General features: G+C 50.6%; 2 protein-coding genes and 2 long non-coding RNA genes across 12 annotated transcripts; 2 read left to right on the top strand and 2 right to left on the bottom strand.

Annotated features, from left to right (window-relative positions):
• The first annotated feature begins 738 nt into the window (after positions 1–738).
• Positions 739–5,664, top strand: S1pr5 (sphingosine-1-phosphate receptor 5). Of its 3 annotated transcripts, none has more exons than XM_031346208.1 (2): positions 739–790; positions 3,702–5,664. In XM_031346208.1, the coding sequence occupies exon 2, from the start codon at positions 3,757–3,759 to the stop codon at positions 4,957–4,959; it is 1,203 nt and encodes a 400-aa protein (XP_031202068.1). In that variant the 5' UTR covers positions 739–790; positions 3,702–3,756; the 3' UTR covers positions 4,960–5,664. The 3 variants fall into 3 exon arrangements, with proteins under 3 accessions (XP_031202068.1, XP_031202071.1, XP_031202070.1); XM_031346211.1 differs by lacking the exon at positions 739–790 and adding an exon at positions 2,895–2,911; XM_031346210.1 differs by lacking the exon at positions 739–790 and adding an exon at positions 3,359–3,608.
• A 1,192-nt stretch (positions 5,665–6,856) lies between these two features.
• On the bottom strand, positions 6,857–12,161 carry LOC116073910. The gene is made up of 3 exons (XR_004111963.1): positions 11,986–12,161; positions 8,095–8,228; positions 6,857–7,178 (listed from the first exon to the last, which is right to left on the bottom strand). It is a non-coding gene; the product is annotated as an uncharacterized LOC116073910 (long non-coding RNA).
• Keap1 (kelch like ECH associated protein 1) lies at positions 11,757–20,903 on the top strand. Of its 7 annotated transcripts, none has more exons than XM_031346200.1 (7): positions 12,047–12,300; positions 12,779–12,929; positions 13,353–14,035; positions 16,716–17,401; positions 18,688–18,893; positions 19,212–19,388; positions 19,767–20,903. In XM_031346200.1, exons 3-7 carry the CDS (start codon positions 13,400–13,402, stop codon positions 19,931–19,933), a joined length of 1,872 nt encoding a protein of 623 aa, XP_031202060.1. In that variant the 5' UTR covers positions 12,047–12,300; positions 12,779–12,929; positions 13,353–13,399; the 3' UTR covers positions 19,934–20,903. The 7 variants fall into 7 exon arrangements, with proteins under 7 accessions (XP_031202061.1, XP_031202058.1, XP_031202060.1 ...); XM_031346196.1 differs by having other exon boundaries at positions 12,047–12,661; positions 12,779–12,856; XM_031346195.1 differs by having other exon boundaries at positions 12,047–12,661.
• Positions 17,709–19,440, bottom strand: LOC116073911. Its single transcript, XR_004111964.1, has 3 exons — positions 19,045–19,440; positions 18,363–18,544; positions 17,709–17,816 (listed from the first exon to the last, which is right to left on the bottom strand). It is a non-coding gene; the product is annotated as an uncharacterized LOC116073911 (long non-coding RNA).
• Positions 20,904–27,509: the final 6,606 nt, after the last annotated feature.

The raw sequence follows: 27,509 nt of genomic DNA, 5'->3' as shown, positions 1-27,509 counted from the left end.
TGGAACTCATTCTGTAGACCAGGCTGGCCTCTAACTCAGAAATCCGCCTGCCTCTGCCTCCCAAGTGCTGGGATTAAAGGCGTGCGACACTGCCGCCCTGGCACAAGTGCTATATTTCATGGTTTAGATCCTAAAGGTTGAAAGAAGTGGGACAGAGACAGGGAAGCCATTGGGCGGGAGGAGTCAGATCCTTCTTATTTGGGGACCTGGAAGTTCCCTCCATCCCCACTATCCCTCTTGTACCCTCCCTCCCCACTTTTGCCCCGCAGAAAATAGGGAAGGGCCCCCGAGCTGCGGGTGCAGAGGAGACCTGTCCCCACCTGGTGAGGCCCAGAAGACTTCAGCAGCCACGCCCACTAAAAGTATCTCTTAAATTGCACTTCCCAGGTACTGCGCCCTTAAGGTGTCTTTGGAATGCGGGTTCAGAGGTCCAGACATGAAATGACAGACAGGACCCCTTGTCCGGAGTAAGAGAGTGGTTCGTTCACCTAGAAAAGCCCTCTCTTTCCTGCGATTCTGGGCCCTCCCACCCCGAGTGTTCCCGGGAGGGGACCCGAGGGAGAAGCTAGGACTTGCTGGTACCAGTCGCCGCTGAGGCGCTCTCCGGTGGGTGCCGCGGCGGGTGGCACAGGCTGGCAACCCGGGGCTGGGAGAAGGAGGGGGGACGAGTGCGGGCGTTCGCCCGGACTTGGCCTCGCGGGCCCGCCCTTAAGCCTGTCACTTCTAGTCCCGCCCTGTTGCAGCCGTCCAGTGTTCCCAGGCGCACCCACGACCGGACCCAGACTCAGGGGTGAGTGTCCAACAGTGGGGAAACTTGCGAGACGTGGGACTCGAACGACTGCAGGGCTGGAAAGGCACAGAGCTCCTTGCTGGGATTTCTAGATCCTTTATGGGACCCCCAGCAGAGAAAACTGAAAACTCCAAGGGTACCCGCAGGTCCTGTGCCTGAAGGGAGTGGGGACCCCAGGAACCCTCCAGCTCAGCATGGGTGGGGGCCTTCAACCTTTTCCTAATATCATTTCCAGACATGTCAGGTCACTGGGGGAGTAGGTACAAAAGTCCTACCCTCTTCTGAGTGAACCGAGCAGAGAAAGCTGTTTAACCTGTATCTCTGTATTTGATGCCTCTCAGGCACTCAAAGTGGCCCAGTAGAGACTTGGAGAAGTCTCTCTGTGCTACTCTGAAACTGTCTGGGACCTCTTTGTCCCTTTGCCTTTCAGGTATTGAAAGATCTGTCTCCCGGGTCTGGGAGGACATTTCTTTTTGTAAAAAATTTCAGGGCATGGTGATGTGTGTGTGCCTTTAACCCCAGCACTTGGGAGGCAGAAGCAGTTGGATCTCTTTAAGTTTCAGGTCAACCTGGTCTGTATAGACCCGGGGCTACCCAGGAAGACTGTCTCAAATCCAATTCATTTTTAAAAATCTCATTTATGTGTGTGTGTGTGTGTGTGTGTGTGTGTGTGTGTGTGTGTTGGTGGTGGTGGATGGCTGGGTGGGACTGTGAATGTAGGCATGCCACAAACACCACAGATGTGGAGGTCTGGGGACAGCTTGCGAGGGCTGGTTCTCTCTTTACATTGTGTGGGTTCCAGACTTGAGTGGGAGCTCCATTTCCCACTGAGCCATCTTGCCAGCCTTCTGAGGTATTTTTTAAGAACCTGTTTTTGTTTATGTGTAAGTTGGGACTAAGGGAGGAATTGCTGAGAGGATTAAAGGGTAGGTGGCTTTTAGAAGAGTCATTGTGATTTAATGACATGTGTGTCTCTACTGAGGATCTCTGACTCTGTGCACTGAGTGACCAGGATCAACATTATCACTGGTGCTTTGAGGAAACAACTTTTCCTCCCTTTTTTAAAAGATTTATTTATTTATTTTATGTATATAAGTAAGTACACTGTAGCTGTCTTCAGACGCACCAGAAGAGGGTGTCACATCTCATTACAGGTGGTTGTGAGCAACCATGTGGTTGCTGGGATTTAACTCAGGACCTTTGGAAGAGCAGTCAGTGCTCTTAACCACTGAGCCATCTCTCCAGCCCCCACAACTTTTCTTTTTTGTTGTTGTTGTTTTGTTTGTTTGTTTTGGTTTTTGTTTTTTTGAGACAGGGTTTCTGTGTGTAGCCCAGGCTGTCCTGGAACTCACTCTGTAGGCCAGGCTGGCCTATAACTCACAGAGATCCAACTGCCTCTGCCTCCCAAGTATTGGGACTAAAGGCATGTCCCACTGCCACCACCATCACCACCCAACAACATTAAAAAAAAAAAAAAAAAAAAAAAAAAAAAAAAAAAAAAAAAAAAAACAAGGAAAAGCCTATGTACTTCTCATGTGCAGTATGGGGCACTGGGCCCCAGGCTGGTTGTGGGTGGAGGTTGTGAAATTTGCTACTGGGTGTGAGACCATTCTCAGGGCTGAGCCCCTGTGGTGGCTTCTGTCACTGAATCTGCATATGTGTGTTTCATGTGGAAATGTACTCTCCTGTCTCCCTGTGTGCATTCTTTGGAGTGGGGAGGAAGCCAATGCTGGCCTGGAGCTCAGGGCCACCTGAGCTTGTTAGGCTTCTGATGGGCTACAGGTCCCCAGCCAGGCCAGTGTGTCTTTTCCTGTCTGTGTGGAACCCCTCCCTTGTTTGGTGGCCCTATCTGTGGTTGTCTGTGTAGCGTTGATTTTCGGAATTCTTGTTTGTTCATGAGTGAGTATGCATCTGGACGTGTCTCTGCCTTTGTGTTACAATACTTTTTTATTTTATTTAATCTTGACACAGGGTCTCAGAGCCCAAGCTGGCCTTGAACTTACTATGTAGTTAATGATAACCTTGAAGTCCTGATCCTCCTCTGGCACTTGCTGGGGGACAGGTGTATATCAAATGCCCAGCTAACTCCTCCAGCTTTCCAGTACCCACCTCCCATGTCAGGTTAGTTTTTCCAGACAAGGTTTCTCGGTGTAGCCCTGGCTGTCCTGGAACTCACTCTGTAGACCAGGCTGGCCTCAAACTCAGAAATCTGCCTGCCTCTCTGCCTCCCAAGTGCTGGGATTAAAGGCGTGTGACACCACTGCCTGGTACTTTATTAACTTTATTTTGTGTGCTGTGTAGGTCAGAAAACAACTTAGGAGTCACTTGTCTCCTTCCACCATGTAGGTCCTGGGGATTAAACTCAGGTCATCAAGCTTGGTGGCAGGCACATTCACCTACTGAGCCATCTTGCTGGGGTTGTTGTTTTAGACATTTTAGCCCAGGCTGACTAGCCTAGGACTCACTATGTAGCCAGGGCTACTTTACTTCTAAAGGTGACTTTTTTTTTTCAGTTCGCATATATACCTATGTGCAAATACCAAGCAGGGGGTGGATCCCTTCGTGCTGAAGTAGCAGGCGGTTTTGAGATGTCTGATGTGGGTCCTGGGAACTAAATCCGAAGTGGCAAGAGCGCTTAATCGCTAAGCTATCTCTCCAGACTAAGGCTGGCTCTGAACTCCTGAATCTTTGCCTCACTTCCCAAATGCTGGAATTACAGGCCTGAGCCACCGTAACGACAGGCTGGTCCTTCCATAGTCTCTGTGTGGAGTCTATATCCAGACATTCCTCCTCGGTTCTAAACCTTCTCAAAACCTCGGTGGGCGTGTTGGGGAGGCTCAGGGGTTGGGGACCCTCTTCCAGGGCTCTTTCTTCAGGATTCCTAGATCTTGACTCTCCTTCTCTCTCGTAGACGACCGGCAGAACACAGCAGCGACATCTCCGCGGCGGCGGGCGGCGGGCAGCCCATGGAGCCCGGGCTGCTGCGGCCTGCGCCGGTGAGCGAGGTCATTGTCCTTCACTACAACTACACCGGCAAGCTCCGCGGGGCGCGCTACCAACCCGGCGCCGGGCTGCGCGCGGACGCTGCAGTGTGCCTGGCTGTGTGCGCCTTCATCGTGCTGGAGAACCTGGCTGTGCTCTTGGTGCTGGTCCGCCACCCTCGCTTCCATGCGCCCATGTTCCTGCTCCTGGGTAGCCTCACCATGTCGGACCTGCTGGCCGGGGCGGCCTACGCCACCAACATCCTGCTGTCGGGGCCGCTCACGCTGCGCCTGTCGCCTGCGCTCTGGTTTGCGCGCGAGGGGGGCGTCTTCGTGGCGCTCGCCGCATCGGTGCTGAGTCTCTTAGCCATTGCTCTAGAGCGCCATCTTACTATGGCCCGTCGTGGACCCGCGCCCGCCACCAGTCGCGCTCGCACGCTGGCGATGGCGGTGGCCGCCTGGGGCGTGTCGCTACTGCTCGGGCTGCTGCCGGCGCTGGGCTGGAACTGCTTAGGACACCTGGAAGCCTGCTCCACGGTGCTGCCGCTCTACGCCAAGGCCTATGTGCTCTTCTGCGTGCTGGCCTTCCTGGGCATCCTGGCTGCCATCTGTGCACTCTATGCAAGGATTTACTGTCAGGTGCGGGCCAACGCCCGTCGCCTGCGGGCGGGTCCTGGGTCCCGCAGGGCCACCTCGTCCTCGCGATCCCGGCACACGCCGCGGTCGCTGGCCCTGCTTCGTACACTTAGCGTGGTGCTTCTGGCCTTCGTGGTCTGCTGGGGACCCCTGTTTCTCTTGCTATTACTGGATGTCGCGTGCCCAGCCCGCGCGTGTCCCGTGCTCCTGCAGGCCGATCCCTTCCTGGGTCTAGCCATGGCTAACTCTCTGCTGAATCCCATCATCTACACCTTCACCAACCGAGATCTGCGCCACGCGCTCCTGCGGCTGCTCTGCTGTGGCCGCGGACCCTGCAACCAAGACTCCTCCAACAGCTTGCAGCAATCCCCCAGTGCTCCTGGACCTTCCGGTGGTGGCCTGCGACGCTGCCTGCCACCAACCCTGGATCGCAGCTCTAGTCCATCAGAACACTTGTCTCCCCAGCAGGACGGGGTGGACACCAGCTGCTCCACTGGCAGTCCCGGAGCAGCAACCGCCAACCGGAGCCTGGTGCCTGCTGCTACAGACTGACGCTTCCCTACCCGCTGTCGCCCTTTGCAAGAGCAGAAACTCGCCAAATAAGCGCATCATCCGTGGGAAATAGCCAACGACGAGAAAGAAGGGAAATGGATTGACCACCCCATAACAGGAACAGACAAAAATGCACTCGGGGTCTGAGATGGACAGTAAGGAAAAAAAAAAGTGATGGGAAGGTATCCAGGTAGTAACATAACCTGAGCTGGGAAGCACTGACAGAGAGCCATTCTGTTTGGCTGCAGCAGAAATTGAGGGGCAGGAGATGAAAGGATGGGTTGTGGGGAAGTCTTGTTGGTTCTGAGGAAGGCTTTAGGTTTGGCTCTGAGTGAAGTGGGAGCCATAGAGAATTCTAAACAAGGGAGGGACTCTCCTGGATTCAGACCTCCACAGGTACCCTGTGACTATCGAAGTTCAAGGGGGAAAGGCTGGAAGATGAAGGGATAAAGGGGAGGCTCCAAGTATGCTCAAAGCCAGGTGAAGTCTAGATAGAGTGTGCTAAGGGCTGGCAGGAGGAGTGGCTGGCTACAGAGTGAAGCAGAGCTGTGGGCAAATGCATTAAGGGAAGCCTATGTCCGAAAATTTGGCTCTGGAGATTTAACCAGACACCAGCTGCCAAACTTGCCGAGTGTGGACAGGTTCTTCATACAAATTACAACCACAATTAAAAACAGTTCAAGGAACTGTCCTTGTGATCTTTCAGAATCTACTCACTTCTTCTATTTATTCATCTATTGATGTTTTAATTTTCCCCAGAAAGCTGTAACTATCATTTTTAAAAGTGTTTATTTATTGGAGTTTGAGAGATGGCTCAGCAGTTAAGAACACTTGCTGCTCCTGCAGGGGACCTGTGTTCCATTCCCAGAACCCAAGTGGTGATTCACAGCCATTGGCAACTTCAGTTCCAAGGTTATCTGATGCCCTCATCTGACCTCTGAGGGCACCAGGCATTCCAGTGGTACACAGATTGAATGCAGGCAAAACACTCATATACATAAGCTAAATAAATCTTTCTGTTGTTGTTGTTTTTCAAGACAGGGTTTCTCTATGTAGCCCTGGCTGTCCTGGACTCACTTTGTAGACCAGGCTGGTCTCGAACTCAGAGATCTATCTGCCTGCCTCTGCCTTCCAAGTGCTGGGATTAAAGGCATGTGCCACCACCGCCTGGCTAAATAAATCTTTTAAAATGTTTTAAATTGTTTATTATTCATTTATTTTGAGAGAGGCACTCACTATGCAGCTCCAGACGGCCTGGAACTCACTAAACCAGGCTGGCCTGGAGCTCCTGAGTGCTAAAATTAAAGGTATTTTTGGGGGGCTGGGTGGGGGGTATCGTACGATATGCTTTTACTTCACATCAACATCATTTCAGGCCAGCCTGGGCTACATAGTGAGACCATGTCTTTAAAACTTTTATTTACTAAGCTGGGCAGTGGTGGCGCATGCCTTTAATCCCAGCACTTGGGAGGCAGAAACAGGCAGATTTCTGTGTTCGAGGATAGCTTGGTCTACAAAGTAAGTTCCAGGACAGCCAGGGCTACACAGAAAAACCCTGTCTCGAAAAACCAAAAGACAAAAACAAAAACTACATTTACTCATGTATTTTGTGCCCTTGTGTATGTGTACAAGTACCCACTGGCCACAGCAGGAGTGTGGAGGTCAAAGGACAGCTTGCCTCAGCTTTTCTCTCCTTCCAGCACAGTGATCCTAAAGATCCAACTCAGGCTGTCATTCTTGACAGCAAGCACCTTTAACCCCTGAGGCGGATCCCTGGCCCCACTGTCCCACCCCACCCCCTGATTTCCTATGGTGAGAAGCTCTTTTAGACTTTCCCAATCCAAAACATCAGCCTTTCCCAATCCAAAAACAGATGCACCTGATTTGCCTATCCTACAAATAGTGACCCCTCATGCCTGCTCCCCCCCACCCCGCCCCTCTGCCCCTTCCTCCCTACCTCCCTCCTCCACCCCACAGCTGGAATGAGTTTAAACTGTTCACTTAACCTGCCTGTGAATCTTGTCAGCTTCGGCCGTGTTCATCTGGTTGGACAGGAGGTCCTTGACACCAATGATGTGGTTGCTATGTGCTGTGTACAGGTCCGAGGACTCCTGTGGCTCTGCATGGTTCTGTGGCTCCTCCGTACTTCAGTGTGAGCACACACCTCCAGCCCTCACACTGAGACAGTGCTTCTTGTACCCAGGCTGACTTTAAACATGCTACGAAGAAAAAAAAAAAAAAACCTTATACTTGTGAAATTTGTTCCCTGTGAGCATGTGAGCAAAGGTGTGCTCTACCAACCTGGCTCATGCTGTGTAGGGAAGGAACCCACTGAGCTGCAGTCCCAGCCCTCAACCTCCATTTGGTAGATGAACAAACTGGTTCCTTGCCCCAGTGTCTTTAGTAAGGTTTACCCCTGGGTCCACCACGCAGGAGTCTGCCTGGTGTTGGCTGCTCTTAGAGGAGTCTGGCTAGACTAGGCTAAGACTCTCTTAAAAGCTCTGCATTGTTGCAGGGAATACAGAGCTCTGGTTTGTGTCTATAAAAGACTTGCTTTCCATATCATCCCTAGAAGTCTCCAGACTTCATGACCCCTAGCACTCACTTGCCTGGCTGGTGGACGGGCACAGACATGGGAGTGGTGAGGGGTGGTGGCTCTCTCTCCTCTCTCTCCACTCCCCTCTCTCTCCCCCCTCTCTCCTTTCTCTCTCTCTTCCTCTCTCTCCCCCCTTTCTCCCTCTCGCCTCTCCCCTCATCTCTGTCTCTCTATGTCTCTCTTGTCTCTGTCTCTTTCTTCTCTCTCCTCTCCTCCTTTCTCCTCCTCTCCTCCTTTCCTCCTCTCCTCTCCTCTCCTCCTCTCCTCCCCTCTCCCCTCTCTGTCTCTCTCTGTCTCTCTCTGTGTCTCTCTCTGTCTCTCTCTCTGTCTCTCTCTGTGTCTCTCTATCTCTCCCTCTCCTCCCTCCCTCCCTCCCTCCCTCCCTCCCTCCCTCCCTCTCTCTGTCCCTCTCTCTCTCTTTCCTCTCCCTCTCCCTCTCCCTCTCTTTCTCCCTCTCCCTCTCTCTCTCCCTCCCCTGTCCGGGAGAGAAAAGGACGCTGACTGCGGTTGCGCCACCTTGCAGTAGTTCTGGGAATTACCTGGGTTCCGCTTCTGGCTGCTGGTTAAGGTACAGCGCGCCCCCTCGAGGCGATTCTGGGGACTGCACGCAACGTGAAAGCGGATGGGGATGCGCTAAGGCTGGGACTGCAGGCCAACTTGCATAAAAACGAATCTTTGGGGAGGGGAGAGGCAACAGGGGTTTGTTTTTGTTGTTTTTGTTTGTTTCTTTGTTTTTTGGAGGGGAAACTGGGAAAGGAGAAATTTACATGTAAATAAAGAAAATATCTAATAAAAAAATACCAAAACGAATCTTTTCACCAGAAGTTTGCGAAAAGCTAGCGGGGAGGAGGGGCTCTCAGAAATCCTCCTCACAGTTCTCATATCTTTCCTGGTGTATTGGTTTGGTGGTTTGACAGTGGGGAACTTAGACATCCCGATACTAAATTTAAAAAACACCTAGTTCCTTATTTAAATACTAAATTTAAAAGGCACTGTTGGGACTTGTAGAGACTTTCCAGACATATTCTGTGGGAAAATAACCTGAAACGTAAATCTTTTTTTTTTTTACCATTTTGATTTTTGGAATAGGGTCTCACTATGTAGCTCAGGCTGCACTCGCTATGTAGCCAAGGATGTCCTTCACTTTTCTGATCAACCTCTCTGGGCTCCCTGGGTGCTGGGGTTACAAGTGTCCCATATTCACCTGTTCTGCATAATTGTCCTGTTTTGTTTAAATTATTAAGTTAATAGAACAAAATAAGGTCTTACTATGCAGCCTTGGCTGGCCTGGAACTTGCTTTGAGCGCAGGTTTGTCTCAAATTCACAGAGATCCACCTGTCTCTGCCTCTTGAGTTTTAAAATTAAAGGTATTTGACACCATGCCCGACTTTACTCCCACCGCCACTCCCACCCTGGATTTCATGGTGCAGTCTGGGCTGTTCTCATACACTGAGCCCTCTGCTTATTATTATTATTATTATTATTATTATTTGGTTTTTCAGAAACAGGGTTTCTCTGTATAGCCTTGGCTGTCCTGGAACTCACTCTGTAGACCAGGCTGGCCTCAAACTCAGAAATCCGCTTGCCTCTGCCTCCCAAGGGCTGGGATTAAAGGCGTGTACCACCACTGCCCGGCTCAGATTTTTTTTAAAAAAGAATTATTTATTTTATGCATATGAGTACACTGTTGCTGTTTTCAGACACACCAGAAGGTGCTAATTGCTGAATCCACCATGTGGTTACTGGGAATTGAACTCAGGACCTCTGGAAGAGCAATCAGTGCTACTAAATGCTGAGCCATCTCTTCAGCCTCCTGAGCCTGTTTTTTAAAATTTTTTTTTAAACTTATATGTACATTGGTGTTTTTGCCTACACATATGTTCATGCAAGAGTGTGGGATTTGCTGGACAGTGGTGGCGCATGCCTTTAATCCCAGCACTTGGAAGGCAGAGCCAGGCAGATTTCTGAGTTCGAGGCCAGCCTGGTCTACAGATTGAGTTCCAGGACAGCCAGGGCCACACAGAGAAACCCTGTCTTGGAAAAAAAGAAGGAGGAGGAGGAGGAGGAAGAGGAGGAAGAGGAGGAAGAGAAGGAGGAGAAGAAGAAGAAGAAGAAGAAAGAAGAAGAAGAAGAAGAAGAAGAAGAAGAAGAAGAAGAAGAAGAAGAAGAAGAAGAAGAAGAAGAAGAAGAAGATGTAGTGAGGCACTACTGGGAACTGGAGCTACAGGCATTTGTATCCCTTGCTGTGCATACTGGGATCCAGACTCTGGTCTTCTAATAGAACAGATAACTGCTCTTCACTGCTGAGTCATCTCTCTAGCCCTCTCTTTTGCTTTTTAAATAATTTTGTGACATGGGTCTCATTGTTATCCAAGCTGTCCTTGAACCTGTCATTCTCTTGCCTCAGCATCCAGAGTAGCTGAAATGACAGGCCTCCATCTCCAGGTCCAGCTTCATCTTGCTTTTTTTAACTGGCTGTATAGTATTTCACACTACAAAAGTACCACCAGCTATTGAATCAGAAGCCTACAAATATGTAGGAGCTAGGTGAGTCCTTTGACAGCTACACTGTCATACAATTACAGCCGTGCATGTGTGAATGAGCCTCGACAAATCTCCACGGTCGGCTCACAGGGCCTATAGACTCCTCTTTGAGAGATAGAGATTGTGGTCTTAGCCAGCAGGGCAGGAATTCATCAACAAAAACACCATAGCTAAGCTGGGCAGTGGTGGTACATGCCTTTAATCCCAGCACTTGGGAAGCAGAGGCAGGCCGATTTCTGAGTTCGAGGCCAAGTTCTGAGTTCAAGTTTCTGAGTTCAAGGTCTACAGAGTGAGTTCCAGGACAACCGAGGCTACACAGAGAAACCCTGTCTCAAACAAAAAAAATTTTTTATTGATCTTTATTTTATGTGCATGGGTGTTTTGTCTTCATGGTGCCTGTGAAGGCCAGAAGAGGGTTTTGGATCCCCTGGACCTGGAGTTACAGATTTCATTTCTACCCTCATACCAGTTCTAGGAGTTGAACCTGTGTCCTCTGAAAGAGCAGTCAGTGCTATAACCACTGAGCCATATCTCCAGCACCAATAGACCAGGCTAGCCTCAAACTCAGAAATCTGCCTGCCTCTGCCTCCCAAGTGCTGGGATTAAAGGAGTGCGCCACCACCACCCGGCTAATAAGTATCTCTTACCATTAAAAATATATAAAGGTGGGGAAACTGGGAAAGGAGAAATTTACATGTAAATAAAGAAAATATCTAATAAAAAAAATGTATCCACTTCAAGGCATATCCCAGTGATGGATTTTTAGCATTTAAAAGACTTGTGTAAGTCTTAATCTTTAAGATCTCTGACCTGTTTCTCACTGGGGGGGCCAGGAAGACTGTGTGAACAAGGGAGGCACACACATAATATATATATACATACATATATATGTATATGTGTATATATATATGTGTGTATATATATACACACACACACACATATATATATATGTATATATAAAGTTTTTGTGAGAAATGCAACGAGGCAGCTCTGGGCATTCCAACACTCCAATACCTTAGTGAATGTCACACCTCTCCTCATGAAAAAATACACAGAGTGTGTGGCTTGGAGCACCTGAGCTGCACTTTGCAGGCTCCACATAGGGGAAAAGAATCCGTTTCTGCCAGATGTCCTCCAACCTCTACACAAGCACACACACAAATTAACGTACACAAAGCCCTGCGTGGTGTCACAGCCTTTAGCCCTAGCCCCACCCCCCGCATGCAGGAGGCAGAGGCAGGAGGGTCTCTGTGTGTTCAAGGCCAGTCAGGGCTATGTAATGAGGCCTGTCTCAAAAAGAAGTTATAAGGCTGGAGTGATGGCTCAGCAATTAAGAGTACTCGCTGCTCTTGCAGAGGACCAGGGTTCCCTTCCCCCACCCACACCGTGGCTAACAAACACCTGTAACTTTAGGGGACACTGCACGCCCACGGTGCACAGACATATGCAGGCAAAACCAGCCACACGCATAAAGTAAAATACAAATTGAAATAAAAACATTTTTAAAAAGTTATTTTACAAGAAGATAAATATCTTAACCAGGTAGATGGGTCTAGCTGGACCGTGCAGGGCGTGGGAGGGTCCGCCGCTGCAGGTTCAGCTGGAGGCGTCCGGGACAGCCTAACCCGGAGGCAGGCTCCTAGGGCCGCCCAGCCCCACGCCCCGCTCCCTCCGCCCGGCACCTGCAGGAAGGGCTGGAACCGCCTCTGCGTGCCCGCCGCCCGTTTCCGCCCTCCCGCTCCTCCCACGCGTGCCGCCCGGGACCCCGCAGTACCGCTGCCCCGACTCGAGGCCACCGCCCACCCCCGGCCCGGTCCCACTCCGCTCCTCCCGGAAGCACGGCGCGTGGCGGCCCGGCGGCGCGGATTGGACGCGTGGCACCCACAGAGACACCCGGGGGGTGGGACGGAGGTGAGCGAGCGCCCGCGCAGGATGCGGTGGGGAGCCAGCTCCGGGCACTGCCCGCGGTCGCGCGTGGGGTCGTGCGCGCGGTGTGGGCGGGGGGAGAGGGGAAGCGCGCGCCCCCCGCCGCCGAGCCCGCGCGCCCGCCTAGGGTGGTGGCCGCGAAGGCCAGCAGAGGGTAGGGGGTCGCCCGCGGCCGGCGCCTCGGGACTCTTATTGTGACAGGGTGGCGCGCTGTGCTTAGTCACCGTGACCCGCGCGCGCGGCGGAGGCGGAGGCAGAGCGCGGCCATGGCGGGGTGAGTTCGCCGCTCCAGGCCGCGGCCCGGGACCAGGCCCTGCGGGCTCTCCAGGCGTCAGGGCTGCGCCTCCGAGCGGCGGGGAGGCCGCTGGAGCAGGCACCGGGTACTGGGCGGCCGCTGCACAGCTCCCCCACCCCCCCTGCGCCACGCCAGGCCCGAGCTCCGGCAGTGTGGTCACGCGTGACAGTCGCTCCCTAACGGGGGCCCCTTGAGCATTTCATCCTCCCACGGTGGTCTAATAGACATAACACTCGGGGACGCGACTCCAGGCTGAGCCCCAGAACCTGGGGAGCCAGCTGCAGACTCTCTCTGTCTCCCCACATCATCTTTGAAAGCATAATTCCTCCCCTGGCCCCAGGTATCCAAGGGTCTCTCGAGTCCCTCCCCGTGGGTGTTCCAGATGCTGCACACGCTCTTGCCCCAGGACCTTGGTGCTCGCTTAGTGTTCTTTATACAGACCTTGCTTTATTTTCAGGCCTTTTCTGTCTTCCTGCTATGTCTCTGGAGCTCAGAACAGTTCCAAGTACATAAATGGCAGAATCTGTAAATTTTGGTGAGATGTTGAAGAAAGGAATTTGGCATGTTGGATGAAGGGGAGGAAAGGATGGCTGGAACAGAGTGAAGAGGTTGGAAACCGGGTGTGGAGTTTTACAGGAGCTGGGTTTCCATTCTTGGGCTCGGTGAAAGGTGTTGGGTGATTCTGAGCAGGAAAAGGAACGTGTTTCGTCCTGAAAGTCCGTGAGTTGAGGAGAAGTTAGTTTGAATGGAGCCGGGTGTGTCCAGTTTACTTGGCTTGGCAAAAATTGCAGTAGATATCACTGCTTAGTCTTGCAAAAAAAGAAGCTTGGCTGGACACGGTGGCACACACTGTAATCCGGCACACGGGAGGATGATTAGTGCAGGAGGCAGCCTTGGTTGCACAGGGAGTTTGAAGCCAGCCTAGGCTGTATAAGACCTTGTCTCAAAAAAAAAAAAAAAAAAAAAAAAAGTGGCAGGGTTTGGTCCCACCCAGCCTCTGTTCCCAGCCCTGTACTCTTCCCTCCCTCCAGGGCCCTAACCGCTAGTGGAGGATCTGTATCTTGTCATCAGGAACCCCATGCAGGAACCCAAGCCTAGCGGGGCTCCCCGCGGCAGCCAGTTCCTGCCCCTGTGGTCAAAGTGCCCCGAGGGGTCAGGGGACGCAGTGATGTATGCCTCCACGGAGTGCAAGGCGGAGGTGACGCCCTCGCAGGATGGTAACCGAACCTTCAGCTACACACTTGAGGATCACACCAAGCAGGCTTTTAGCATCATGAACGAGCTTCGGCTGAGCCAGCAGCTCTGTGACGTGACCCTGCAGGTCAAATATGAGGACATCCCAGCTGCCCAATTCATGGCTCACAAAGTGGTGCTGGCCTCCTCCAGCCCGGTCTTTAAAGCCATGTTCACCAACGGGCTTCGGGAGCAGGGCATGGAGGTGGTGTCCATCGAAGGCATCCACCCTAAGGTCATGGAAAGGCTTATTGAGTTCGCCTACACCGCCTCCATCTCCGTGGGGGAGAAGTGTGTGCTGCATGTGATGAACGGGGCGGTCATGTACCAGATTGACAGTGTAGTCCGAGCCTGCAGCGACTTCCTCGTGCAGCAGCTGGACCCCAGCAATGCCATCGGCATCGCCAACTTCGCGGAGCAGATCGGCTGCACTGAACTGCACCAGCGTGCCCGGGAGTATATCTACATGCACTTCGGGGAGGTGAGTGAGGCCTGGGGTTTGGGCTCAGTTGTCACAAGAAGTGGGATAGACCAGCATGGCGCTCTCCCCTGAGAATGGAGCAAGCCATTCAAGGCTGTAGGAAAACTGTCTAGTGTTTTCTTTTCCCTTCTTCCTTTCCTCCCATAGGGTCTCATGTAGCTCAGGCTGGCCCTAATCTAGTCGTGTATCTGAGGCTGACTTTAAATTCCTGATTCCTGTCTCAGTCTGTACTGAGTTACAAATGTTCACCCTCCCAATACTTAAGAGAATGGAAGCCAGCAGAGCCCCAGGACTTGATTTTACTTTTGTTTTTATTTTATTTTTTTTTATTTTTTATTTTTGTTTTTTTTGAGACAGGGTTTCTCTGTGTAGCCCTGGCTGTCCTGGAACTCACTCTGTAGACTCTGTAGACCAGGCTGGGCTCGAACTCAGAAGTCCACCTGCCTCTGCCTCCCAAGTGCTGGGATTAAAGGCATGCATCACCACTGCCCAGCTTAAATCTTTTTTTTAAAAAAGATATTTACCTTTCTTTTATATGGATTGGTATTTTGCCTGAATGTATATCTGTGTGTGAAAGTGTCAGATCTTGGAGTCACAGACAGTTGTGAGGTGTCATGTGGGTGCTGGGATTTGAACTCCAGTCCCCTGGAAGAGCAGCCAGTAGTACCCTCAACTGCTAAGCACCTTTGATTTTATTTTTTGACAGTTTTCTTTAGCGGAAACTTTTTTGTTTTGTTTTATTTATTTTTGTTTTTCAAGGCAGGGTTTCTCTATGTAACAAACAGCCCTGGCCTCGAACTAACAGATCTTCCTGCCTCTGGGATTAAAGGCATGTGCCACCACCCCTGGCTATTGAAACTGCTTTTTTGTTTTGTTTTGTTTTAAGTCCTGTCTTTGCTGTCACATTCTGAGTGTTGAGATCACAGGAAAGTAACACCACACTCTGAAAAAGTAATGTGTGTGTGTGTGTGTGTGTATAGAGAGAGAGACAGAGAGACTCTGTCTAAAAAAAGTGGGGTATGTGTTTGTGTGGGTGTGTGGTGGTGGTGGTGCATGACTTTAATCCCAGCACTCAGGAGGCAGAGGCAGGCAGATCTCTGAGTTCAAGGCTAGCCTGTTCTACAGAGGAAATTCCAAGATAGCCAGGGCTACACAGAAAAACCCTGTCTTGATATTCCCCCAAAGCAGGCCACTGTGATGAACAGGCAGCCAACCTCACACATGCAGTCCAGCTTGGCTTGGCTTTTCCTGGGTTCACTTGGTATTGCTTTCATTTTCGTTTCTCAGTGCAGGAAGTTCTCAAGGGAAAGTAATAGGACAGTTCTGGAGGAAACCTTGCTCTTGGGTGGCAGTGACTAGAAAGTCCCCTGGACATGACCGCATTCTGAATATCACTAACTCAAACCCCAAGTCTGAAATGCTCCAAAAGCTTTTGTGCCGTCCTCAGGTGGACAGTTCCATACCTGACCTCATAAGATGGGTGGCAGTAACCACACAGGCATATTAAGCATAGGGCACAACATCTTCAGAGGACTGTTGTGCCGCTGGATTGCTAGAACACTTTCCCAGCATGCATGAAGCCCTGGGTTCCATGCCTACCTCACATAAACCAAGTGTGGCTGTGCAGTTTTAATCCCAGCACTGGATAGGGAAAGACAGGCAGATCTGTGAGGCCAGCCTGCTCTGTATAACAAGTTCCAGGCCAGTTACAAGTGCACACACACACACACACACACACACACACACACACACAGCTTTGAAGGTATGTAAGGTCAATATGGACCAGCATAAATGTAGTTTGTTTATTTATTTAGATCTTTGAGACAGCAGGTTGTCATGGCTCAGGCTTTTGTCTGAAACCCATCTCAAGTGCTCTCTTGAAGTTCTGTTTATACCACACTCTCATCCCCCGAGATGTCTCATTATTTGTATAAAATATTCCTACATCTGAGAAAACAAGTGCCAACCTGTAAACTGTCTGTCATTTTATGGTTTATTTTTATTAATTTAAAATTTTTATTGTATTTATTTAGGGGGCAATGCATGTGCCACAGTTCATCTGGAGGTCAGAAGACAACTTGCAGAAGTTGATTCTTCCCTTCTAGCATATGAGTCCTGGGGGTTAAACAGACAGACAAACAAACATACCCAGTGCCTTTCTGAGCTAGTAAAGGCACTCACTGCCAAGCCAGACTACCAATCCCAGGGCCCACAGGGTGAGAGGTGAGACCCCACCCGTCAAACACGAGCTGTGGTACACTTCACACACATACACAATAAACCAATAAATAAATGTAACTAAAAATATTTTTTTAGAGAGGGTCTTACTATGTAGAACAAGTGGCCTGAAACTCACAGACATCTTCTGCCTCTTCCTTCCAAGTGGCCATTAATCCAGTGCCTGGATTATTTGTTTATTTTCATATAGGATCTTACTATGTTGTCTTAGCTGGCTTATGTAGACCAGTCTGGCCTTGAATTCAGACATCCTCTTGCCTCTGCCTCCCGTGAGATGGGAGATTATAGTATGCCACTACACTTAGCTATGTTTTTTTTAAAAAAATATTAAAACCAAAATCAATACAGGAGCCTAAAGAGACCACAGTGTGTGGCCTGTGTAATGCCTGGTGTATGGGTGCAAGGCCAGGAAGGCTTCTCTTCTCACCTGAGCTCCCTGCAGGTGGCCAAGCAGGAGGAGTTCTTCAACCTGTCACACTGCCAGCTGGCCACGCTCATCAGCCGTGATGATTTGAACGTGCGCTGCGAGTCCGAGGTGTTCCACGCGTGCATCGACTGGGTCAAATACGACTGCCCGCAGCGGCGCTTCTACGTGCAGGCACTGCTGCGGGCTGTGCGCTGCCATGCGCTCACGCCGCGCTTCCTGCAGACGCAGCTGCAGAAATGCGAGATCCTGCAGGCCGACGCGCGGTGCAAGGACTACCTGGTGCAGATCTTCCAGGAGCTTACACTGCACAAGCCCACGCAGGCGGTGCCCTGTCGCGCGCCCAAGGTGGGCCGCCTCATCTACACGGCCGGCGGTTACTTCCGACAGTCGCTCAGCTACCTGGAGGCCTACAACCCGACCAATGGCTCCTGGCTGCGCCTGGCAGACCTACAGGTGCCGCGCAGCGGGCTGGCAGGCTGCGTGGTGGGAGGGCTGTTGTACGCTGTGGGCGGCCGCAACAACTCTCCGGAAGGCAACACTGATTCCAGTGCCCTGGACTGCTACAACCCCATGACCAACCAGTGGTCACCCTGTGCCTCTATGAGCGTGCCACGCAACCGCATCGGTGTGGGGGTCATAGATGGCCACATCTACGCTGTCGGGGGTTCCCACGGCTGCATCCACCACAGCAGCGTGGAGAGGTGAGCACCAGGGGTCCAAAGGGATGTTCCTGTTCTTGTCCCTTGTTGAGCGACTGGGATGTTCATCCTCAGTGTCCAGCGTTGAGAAGTGCTGGAGGGGGCTGTCCCAAACCTATAGGAATCATCTCTGTCATCTGAATGGGGGGGGGGGGGGGGGGGTGGAGTTCAGTGGTAGTGCTCTGGTCTCTTTCTTTTTTAAAGATTTATTTTATGTGTATAAGTACACTGCAGCTGTCTTCAGACACACCAGAAGAGGGCATTGGATCTCATTACCGGTGGTTGTGAGCCACCATGTGGTTGCTGGGATTCGAACTCAGGACCTCTGGAAGAGTAGCCAGTGCTCTTAACCACTGAGCTATCTCTCTAGCCCTCTAGTCTCTTTCTTGAATCCAGGGCTTAGGTCTCATCCCCAGCACTGCCAAAAGAGAAGGAAAAAAAGAAGGAAAAGGTCTGGAGGTATGACTCAGCAGAGCGCTCGCCCAGCGTTCGGGAAGCCCTCATAAACTGGTACAAACCAGCTGTCATCCCAGTGCTTGGGAGGTAGAGGCAGGAAGATCAGGAATTCAAGATTATCTTTGGCTGTATGGCAAGTTCAAGGCCAGCCTGGGACATAAGAGACCCTGTTTCAAGACAGACAACTTCCCCCTCCCACACACAAACTTAGGGCTTGCAGTAAGGGTAAGAAAATGAGAAAAGTTTAAATTTTGTATTTGTAGTGCTGGGAATAGAACCTAGGAACTTGGGCATGCTGGACCAGCCATTTGCCCTCAAGCTTATCCCACCCATAGCCTGAAAATGGAATTTTAAACAAATGCAGAGCAGGCTAAGAAGGGCAAGGACACTATTAATAACCCCAGGAACACAGGTATGGACTGGACCCTGCTGGGCCAACCCAAAAATGTTCACCCCATCTCTGATCATGTTGCTGCCCAGATATTGCTTAGTGACCTGGATGTCCTACCTCACATTTCCATAGCAAATCTTGTAGTTTGAGGCAAAGCACACAGGTGCTGCAGCCCTGAGGGATAAAGCTGCCTTGGCTTAAGGGAGTTGCTGTTGCTTTCATAGTTGATGCCAGTGAGCCTCGGTCACTTCTTGAGCCAGGCGAGGTGCTGCACAGCCTTCATCCCAGCACTGCGGAGACTGAAGCAGGAGATCATGGAGGGTTCAAGCCTAGCTTGGACTATACAGCGGATTCTATATCCAAAAAATACTAAAAATAAAAAGTGCTATAGATGGTGGGCCTTGGTGTGAGGGGTGACCACGGGGTATTATGTCCTTTGCAGATATGAGCCAGAGCGGGACGAGTGGCACCTAGTCGCACCAATGTTGACACGGAGGATTGGCGTGGGCGTGGCAGTGCTCAATCGCTTGCTGTATGCAGTGGGGGGCTTCGATGGGACTAACCGGCTTAACTCAGCAGAGTGTTACTATCCAGAGAGGAATGAGTGGCGGATGATTACCCCAATGAATACCATCCGGAGTGGGGCCGGTGAGTGGGGCATGGAGTGAAGACCTACCCAGCCCAGCAAGGAGGGGCTTCCTTTATCTACCCACCTACCCTCCTTCCTGTAGCCCAGGAGTCTACAGGCCTCCTCCCTTCCAGCTTGTTTTTGTTTTGTTTGAGCCAGGGTCATACATACCTTGAAGCTGCCCTCGAAGTCCTTGTGTAGCTGAGGCTGACTTTGAACTCCTGATCCTCCTACCCCAGCTTCTCAATGGTAGAGGGAAGGGCAGTGGCACCATTCCATCCCTTCAACCCCGCCCCCAGCCAGGCTCACTGTGACTCCCACTGTGTCTTCTCCTTTAGGGGTCTGCGTGCTGCACAACTGTATCTATGCAGCAGGGGGCTACGATGGGCAGGACCAGCTGAACAGCGTGGAGCGTTTTGACGTGGAGACAGAGACCTGGACTTTCGTAGCCCCTATGAAACATCGCCGCAGTGCGCTGGGGATTACCGTGCACCAGGGCCGGATCTACGTCCTTGGTGAGGCCCTCGGAGGTTTGGTCAGGATGAAAAATATGCTTCAGTGTCTAGATCTTTTCTTTTTCAAGTTTTGGTGATGAGTTTAGAAGCCAGAGATTCCAGAATGCTTGGCAAGTGTTCTTTAATTGTGCCACGCTCCACTGGGGGCTCCTGGCTGCAGCTCTACCACTGAGCCACTCCCCACCCGCTCTGACTACACTTTCCACCCTGCACCCCATCGCTGGGAAGTCTAGGTGGGAGCTCTAGACTGAGCCACATTCCATCCCCTCCCTCTCCATTGCAAACAGGGGGCTTCTTTTCCCTTCTGTTCTCTGCCGGCTTGGGTGGTGGGCTGAGCCCTCTGACTGGAGGTGACCATTCTCTTCATTCTCCCTGCAGGAGGCTACGATGGCCACACTTTTCTGGACAGTGTGGAATGCTATGACCCAGACAGTGACACTTGGAGTGAGGTGACACGCATGACATCTGGCCGCAGCGGGGTGGGTGTTGCTGTTACCATGGAACCCTGTCGGAAACAAATTGATCAACAAAACTGTACCTGCTGAAGCACTTGGAATACCTGAGCACTGACAACAGGACAGAAAAACAGTCTGTGTATCGCTGCTGTCTCTGTACTAAAGAAAAAAGAAGAACAAACCACAAACAGAAAACACAGGGCAGCAGAGGCGGCAGAAGTAGTCGTCCCCTCTTCCAGGAAGGGCTGCTGGGATGCCTTGTAAAGGACCTTGTGGAAGACCAGAACTCAAATCCATGGCCCCATCTGTCATAGCCCTGGAGCATCCAAGTCTGACGTCTGGGATAGGGTATGGGTGGGGCACCCTCACAGGTGAGAGGCCCCTGAACTCCCACCGCCAGCACCTAGACCCCCTTTCATGGGGGGACAGGCAAAGCAGGAGATCACATGTTTTTTCTTTGGTGATCACTTCCAGTGGACAAGGGGAAGAAAGGACAGCTGAGGCCAAGAGGCTGGGGCTCCCCCTGGAGTTGGGGCCCTAGGGGAAAAGCCTGCACAGAGAAACCTCTGGGCTGTAAGCCCTGAACAGTTATTTTGTTAAATAACCCTGTAACTTTCCCATGGGAATAAAGAATGGAGTAGGCAGTGTCTTGCACACAGGTCCTCAGAGGGCGGTTGGAATCCCTCAGGGAGACAGCTCTTCTATTGAAATACACACAGATCCTGATGGGGCTGGTATCTGAAACCCGGCTATTGTCTCTGCTTGCCATTGTGCATTCTGCTCATATAGGGCATCCTTCTCCCTCGTGGGACACATAGTTATCTGTCAGGTTCAGGGCATTAGAAGCCAATGACCTAACTTCTGTGCCACTTCTCCTAGGGCCTCCTGTGTTTAGCTTTATTTCAAGAAGGGCTCATATAGTCCAGGATAGCCTTCAGTTCAGACCCTGAATTCCTGATGCTGCCACCTGCCCCAGCCTCCTGAGTGCTGTATACCACAATCCCTGCTTCCTGCTTCTCCTTTTTGTACCCAAGCAGGAAAATAAAGATTTCTGGGACGTTGGGTGTGGCTCAGAGCTAACCTGGCATGTATGAGCCCTGGGTTCCATCCCTAGCACCCGTAAACTAGGTATGGTGGATCACATCTTTAATCCTATCACCAGGGAGCAGAACTGGACACATAACCTCGAGAGTCATGCTGGAGTGCTGGAGTACAGACATAGCCAATGCAAGGCCAGCCCTGTCAACAGACACCTTGTCTCAAAGAGTAATGGCCAGGCAGTGGTGGCACATGCCTTTAATCCCTGCCCTTTGGAGGCAGAGCCAAGTGGATCTCTGTCAAATTTAAAGCCAGTCTGGTCTTCAATCCAGGATAGGCAGGGCTGTTATACAGAGAAACTGTCTCAAAAAAAAAAAAGGGGGGGGGGGGAAGAAAAACAAAACACTATGTGAAACCATGCTGGGCTCTTGGGAATTTTTTTTTTTTTTTTTTTTTTTTTTTTTTTTTTTTTTTTGAGACAGGATTTCTTTGTAAAGCCCTGGCTGTCCTGGAACTCACACTGTAGACCAGGCTGGCCTCGAACTCTGCCTCCCAAGTGCAGGGCTTAATGGCGTGCGCCACCACTGCCTGGCTGGAATATTTTTAAAAGTACCAGAAGAAAGACTTGGGGTCATCATAGGCTATCTGTGGAGCTGGAAGCTATACTGAGCTACAGTAGACAAGGTCAACAAAGGTGCACACCTTTGATCCAGGAGCTGGAGATGGCTCAGCAGTTAAGAGCACTTGCTGCTTTCCCAGAGGCTCAGCTTTCGTTCTCACAGACACCTGCACCTCCATCTCCACTGTCTCCCCTTCTGTAGTTTCCTTAGATGTCTTCATATCTAAAGTATAGCTTAGAATGGTAGCACAAACCTGTAACCCCAATGATGGAAAACTGAGGCAGGAGGATTGTTACTTCAAGGTCAGCCTGGGCTATATAGCCAGACTTTCTCATATGGAGCTAGTGTGGTGGCACAAACCTCTAATCCCAGTGCTGGAAAGGGGCAGGCAGATCTCTGAATCCCAGCCCAAGCTACATGGTGAGATCATGCCACACAACAAAAGAATGATCCATACATTAGGCTTCTTGGTTCTTCCCAAGGACCAGAGAGCCTGGTTCATAAACAGAGCTGTCTGTGAGGCATCTGTCCACAAGTGTATGGACAGACAAACACACAGCTATATTTACCTAAAAAGTCTCTCAAAAAGCTGCAAACGAAGCTCAATGGAGCCCTTGCAGACGGGTATGGTGGTGCACACTTCTGATCCCAGCACTTAGGGGGAAAAAACACATGGACCTCTGTGAGTTTGGGGCCAGCCTGGTCTTCATAGAGAGACCTGTTTCAAAAGGAGAGACAGACAGATTACTGAAGCCCTGCCCTGGATTCCTCCAGTGAGGAGCTGGGGTAAGAATGCTCACTCTGCAAGCAAGAGGACGTGAATCTGAACTACTAGCTGCATGCATGTGATCCCAGTTGAAATGGTTCAATGAAAGGCCCTGGAGAGGGAGAGGGAGCAAGAGAAGAGAACACCAGCATTCCTCTGTCCCCCACTTCTGTACAAAATGCTGGAATACAACAAAGGGAGGGAGAGAGGAGAAGAGGAGAAGGAAGGAAGAAAAAGAAAGTTAGAGCTGCTGAGCCGCTCAGAGCACTGGCTGCTCTGGCAGAGGACCAGGGTCCAGTCCCTAGCATGAACATCACAACTACCCGTGAGCCTTCAGTCCTGGGGGCTCTGATGCCTTCAGCCTGGACAGGCTTGTGGATGCTTGTGCTGGATGTGACTTCACAAAAGCACACATACATTTAAAAAAATAATTGTTTCTAAAGAGAGAAGGAAGCAAAGAGGATTTATATGATTGCCAGGAACTCTGTTGCATGGTTGGTTTGCAGGGTCTGGAAGGAAAGAGAAGGAAGTAGGAGGGGACCTTCGACATGGGCCAGCCCTGAGGAACTTCGTAGATGGCACCTGGGTAGCCTGTTCAGCGTTTCTGATATTTTTTACTATTTTAATTATACTTGTTCATGTTTGGGGAGAAGCAGGGGTACAGGCACACTGACGGTTGTGTGGGTGTCAGAGGACAACTTTCAGGAGTGGGTTCTTTTGCCACGTGGCTTCTGGGTCAAACACAGGGCCTAAGTTGGCAGCAAGCTCCCGTACCCACTGAGCATTCCCATCAGCTCCTTTCCTGGTGGCTCTCAGCCTGTGGACTGAGGAAACTAAGAAAGTCCTGGGCACAGCAGTGAGAGGAATGCCCAGCCAAGGTCAGCCTCAGTGTGCGCCTCTCACCGGAGTGGGGTGATCTCTGCCGTGGAGGGTTACAGCCCTCCTTCTCAGGTCAAGGTCTGAGTCCTGGAAGCTGGGTCTCAGGATCAGGTGTGTTTGCGGGTTGTTATCTGTGAGGACGGGACTTTGGACATCTATTGGGCAGCATGCCCTGCAGCAGCTGGACCGTCTAGGGTCTAGTTTTAAGCTTGCTGACTTGTTTTTTTCAGTGTTGGGGCATGAACCCAGGATCTGCTGCACACTAAATATGCGCTCTACCAGTGAGCTACACCTTCAGCCCCCCAATGAGAATGTTTTCCTTTTTTTTTAAAAGGTTTATTTATTATTATACATAAGTACACTGTAGCTGTCTTCAGACACACCAGAAGAGGGTGTCCGATCTCATTACAGGTGGTTGTGAGCCACACTAAGCCATCTCTCCAGCCCTGTTTTAATGTTTTTCAAGACAGTGGGTTTTTTTGGTGTAACTTGGGCTGTCCTTGAACTCACTCTTTAGACCAGAGTCTACAGGCCAGAGTTTGGCCTCAAACTTAGAGTTCTGCCTGTCTGTGCTTCTAGAGGCGTGTGCCACCCTGCCTGGCTCCTGGTGTGTTTTTACATTTCTTTATTACGTATATGTGTTTGTGTGTTGGGGTCAGTGTGTCACGGCCTGTGTGTGGATAGAGGTAGAGGAGAGTTTGTAGGAGGTGGCTTACTCTTGGTTCCAGAGATAGGACTCAGGTCGTCTAGATTGTTAGCCAGCCCCTCCCAACAGAAGCAGCTCACCCACCCTTCCCTTCCCCCCAGAGCCAGCTCACCCACCCTCCCCTTCCCCCCAGAGCCAGCTCACCCACCCTCCCAATCTCTTTGTTTTTGTGTTTCTGTGTGTCTGCAGACACATGATGTGAACTTCAGAGCTCAGGCTCAGATGTGCTTCCTCCTCAGGAACTGTCCACCAAGCTTTCAGAGATCTGATCTACTTGGACCTGGAGCTAATTGATTAAGTTGGAGTGTCTGGCCAGTATGCCTCAGGGCCCTCTTGCCTATTTCCCTCAACTAGGATTACAACGGTGCAGCCGCTTTTTTGTTTTTCAAGACAGCATTTCTCTGTGTCCACCTGCCTCTGCCTCCCAAGTGCTGGGACTAAAGGATATGCCACCACCTCTACCACCACCCAGCTTAAAGCATGTTTCTCATTTAATTTGATTTTAATTTTTATTAAGTCAGAGAGACAGAAAGAGAGAGGGAGGGAGGGAAGAGGGAGAGAGAGGAAAAGGAAGAAAGGAGGACAACTTGAAGCTGAGTTGTCTGAGTTCGAGGTCAGCTGGTAATCAACTCAGTCTTGGGAGGCATTAGGTTTAGTGGGCATCTTTACCTGCTTAGCCATTTTGCCAGCCCAAGATCTTGTCTTTAAGCAAAACAATAACAGCAATAACAAAACCAACAAAAACAAAAAACAAAAACAAAACCTCCCAGTGGCTGGGGAGATGGCTCAGTGGATAAAGTGCTTAGCACACAAGAGCAGTATCTCAGGTTGGATCCCTTGCACCTAGTTCTCCCTACTGGCCGAGTCTTGGAGACCCTGCCTGGGAAAATAAGGTGGAGAGGCATGAAGTCAGGATGTCAAATTGAGGCCTCACAGAAAAGCAGCCAAACACACTTGCAAGCATCTATGTATATCTGCATGAATAGCACATGTGCATACTTATGCAAAAATGAGAAACAAAAACCTAGTTTGAGTCATGCGGTGGGGGTGCACACCTTTAAATTTTTAGTACAACACAAGAGAGGCAGAGAGTGGTGAGTCTCTGAGTTGGAGGCCAGCCTGGTTGACAGAGTGAATTTCTGGACAGGGCTAAAATCCCGTCTTTAAAAAAAAAAAAAAAAAAAGCTGGGCAGTGGTAGCACACGCCTTTAGTTCCAGCACTTGGGAGGCAGAGGCAGGCGAATTTCTGAGTTCGAGGCCAGCCTGGTCTACAGAGTGAGTTCCAGGATAGCCAGGGCTACACAGAGAAACCCTGTCTCGAAAAACAAAACAAAAACAAAAACAATCCCCCCAACCTAGTTGGTCCCACTGTAGGAAAGAATTGCAATCAGGTAGGCAGTGGGAGAGCTCTATGCAAGCCCCAGTCTCAACCCCAGTATGACCATAAATGAATAAATTCACCAGCCAACATGGGAGGGGCAGGTGGGTGGGGGTCAAACTGAAACCTCAGAGTTCATGAGGTTGGTACCTCGGATCAACAGGGAACGCCTGAGAACACTGGTCGAAAGGCTTTGGCTCTCGTCCAGGGGTTCAGTGCGTGTGGGTAGGCACGTACTGCAGAAGCCTACAAGTGAGCTGATTGGAGGAGTGAAGCCAGTGATAGAAGATTAACAAGTTCCCATGTCCTCCCGTCTCCTACCCCACGTGGGTGCCTCGTATCACTCCTACCTATTTTTTTTTTTTTTTTTGGGGACAGGGTCTGAATATGTATGGCCTAGAACTTACTACATAGAACCTCAAACTCAGAAATCCACTTTCATCCATCTCCCAAATACCTGAGTTAAAGTTTGCACCACCATGACCAGCTCTCATTCATGCTTTTATTTATTTTATGTATATGAATACATTGTAGAGTTGTCTTTTTTTAAAAGCTGAATAGATCTTTTTTTTTTAGATTTATTTTATTTATTTTTTATGTGTATGAGTACACTGTAGCTGTACAGAGTACACTGTAGCTGTACAGATGGCCGTGAGTCATCATGTGTGTGGCTGCTGGGAATTGAACTCAGGACCTCTGCTGCCCCTGTTTGCTCCGCCCCGCTCGCTTCGGTCCCCCACTCCCACAGAATTCACTGTAGCTGTCTTCAGATGTAGCAGAAGAGGGCGTCAGATCTCATTAGGAGTGGTTGTGAGCCACCATGTGGTTGCTGGGATCCGAAGGACATTTGGAAGAGCAGTCAGTGCTCCTACCCGCTGAGCCATCTCGCCAGCCCCCAATATTTACTTATATATTTATCAGTGTTTTTATTTATTGATTTCATGTATGTGGGTACACTGTTTCTGTCTTCAGACACACCAGAAGAGGGCACCGGACCCCATTACAGATGGTTGTGAGCCACCATGTGGTTGCTGGGAATTGAACACAGGACCTCTAGGAAGAGCAGGTAGTACTACTCTTAACTGCTGAGCCATCTCTCCAGCCCAAAGATTGATTAATTGATTGATTTCATGTCACTCACGCTTTAAGGATGGCATTCTGATGGGATCTGCTCAGCAACAAAGCAGCAAATGCAGGGGTCCGAGGCCACATGCCAAAGCCACACTGTGTAGGAAGCGAGTTTACATTCACATACAGGGCTGCAGTTACGGCAGTTACATGAGCACAGTGCTGTGGAAGAGGACCCAGGTTTGGTTCCCAGCACCCATGCCAGGCAGCAAAGGGGAAGCCAAAATAATCAACGAGAAAGGGGGAAATCAAGCTCTAGTAGAGAGGGACATTTGACCCAGAACGTCAGTCACAATGGAGGACCACACACACATCCCCTCCCTGACTAAGTATCTGAAATGGCTGTGAAGTCTGTGTGGGCAGGCACAGCCAGCCGCCAAACTCCTGGGTCTGAAATCATCTTCAACAGAGTCCAAAGAAACAAGTGAATCAGAGCCAGACTTCAGCTGAGAGTCAGGACTTGCTGGGATCTGAAATCTCTTTTGGTTTTTCGAGACAAGGTCTCTCTGTATAGCCCTGGCTGTCCTGGAACTCACTCTGTAGACCAGGCTGGCCTCGGACTCAGAAATCTGCCTGCCTCTGCCTCCCAAGTGCTGGGATTAAAGGCATGCGCCATCACTGCCCGGCTGGGATCAGAAACTCTTAACAAGGTCATTGTTCTCCTTTATACTCAATGCTGCTGTGAGGTTCTCTGATACCTTGAACAAAACCAGTTTGGGGAGGAAAAAGTCTGCGTCAGCTTACACTTACAGTTCCTTCACTGAGGGAAGTTAGGGCAGGGATTCCAGGCAGGAGTTCAGAGCAGAGACCATCAAGGAAAGCAGCTTACTGGTTCAGTTCCCAGCCCCGGCTCAGTCCAGAAGTTGCTACCTAGGATGGTCCTACCCACAGAGTCCTCTTACATGAATCAGCAGTCAAGAAAATCCTCCACAGGGCATGGTGGCATGCGCCTTTATTCCCAGCACTCAGTATGCAGAGGCCAAGGTCTTTCTGTGAATTAGAGGCTAGCATTCCACAAAGTGACTCCTTATCAAAAACAAAAAAGAGCCAGGCAGTAGTGGCACACGCCTTTAATCTCATCATTTAGGAGGTAGAGGCAGGCGGATTTCTGAGTTCGAGGCCAGCCTGGTCTACAGAGTGAGTTCCAGGAC

Source organism: Mastomys coucha, unplaced genomic scaffold (genome assembly GCF_008632895.1).
Source record: "Mastomys coucha isolate ucsf_1 unplaced genomic scaffold, UCSF_Mcou_1 pScaffold23, whole genome shotgun sequence".
Lineage (NCBI taxonomy): Eukaryota > Metazoa > Chordata > Mammalia > Rodentia > Muridae > Mastomys > Mastomys coucha.
This window is presented reverse-complemented; position numbering and strand designations above follow the sequence as displayed.

Bases quoted from the DNA above. Each gene is read 5' to 3' on its own strand.
- S1pr5 (XM_031346208.1), top strand. From the start codon at position 3,757: ATGGAGCCCGGGCTGCTGCGGCCTGCGCCGGTGAGCGAGGTCATTGTC.
- Keap1 (XM_031346201.1), top strand. From the start codon at position 13,400: ATGCAGGAACCCAAGCCTAGCGGGGCTCCCCGCGGCAGCCAGTTCCTG. The intron at 18,894-19,211 runs GTGAGTGGGGCA...CTTCTCCTTTAG, and splicing joins TACCATCCGGAGTGGGGCCG to GGGTCTGCGTGCTGCACAAC. The intron at 19,389-19,766 runs GTGAGGCCCTCG...TTCTCCCTGCAG, and splicing joins GGGCCGGATCTACGTCCTTG to GAGGCTACGATGGCCACACT.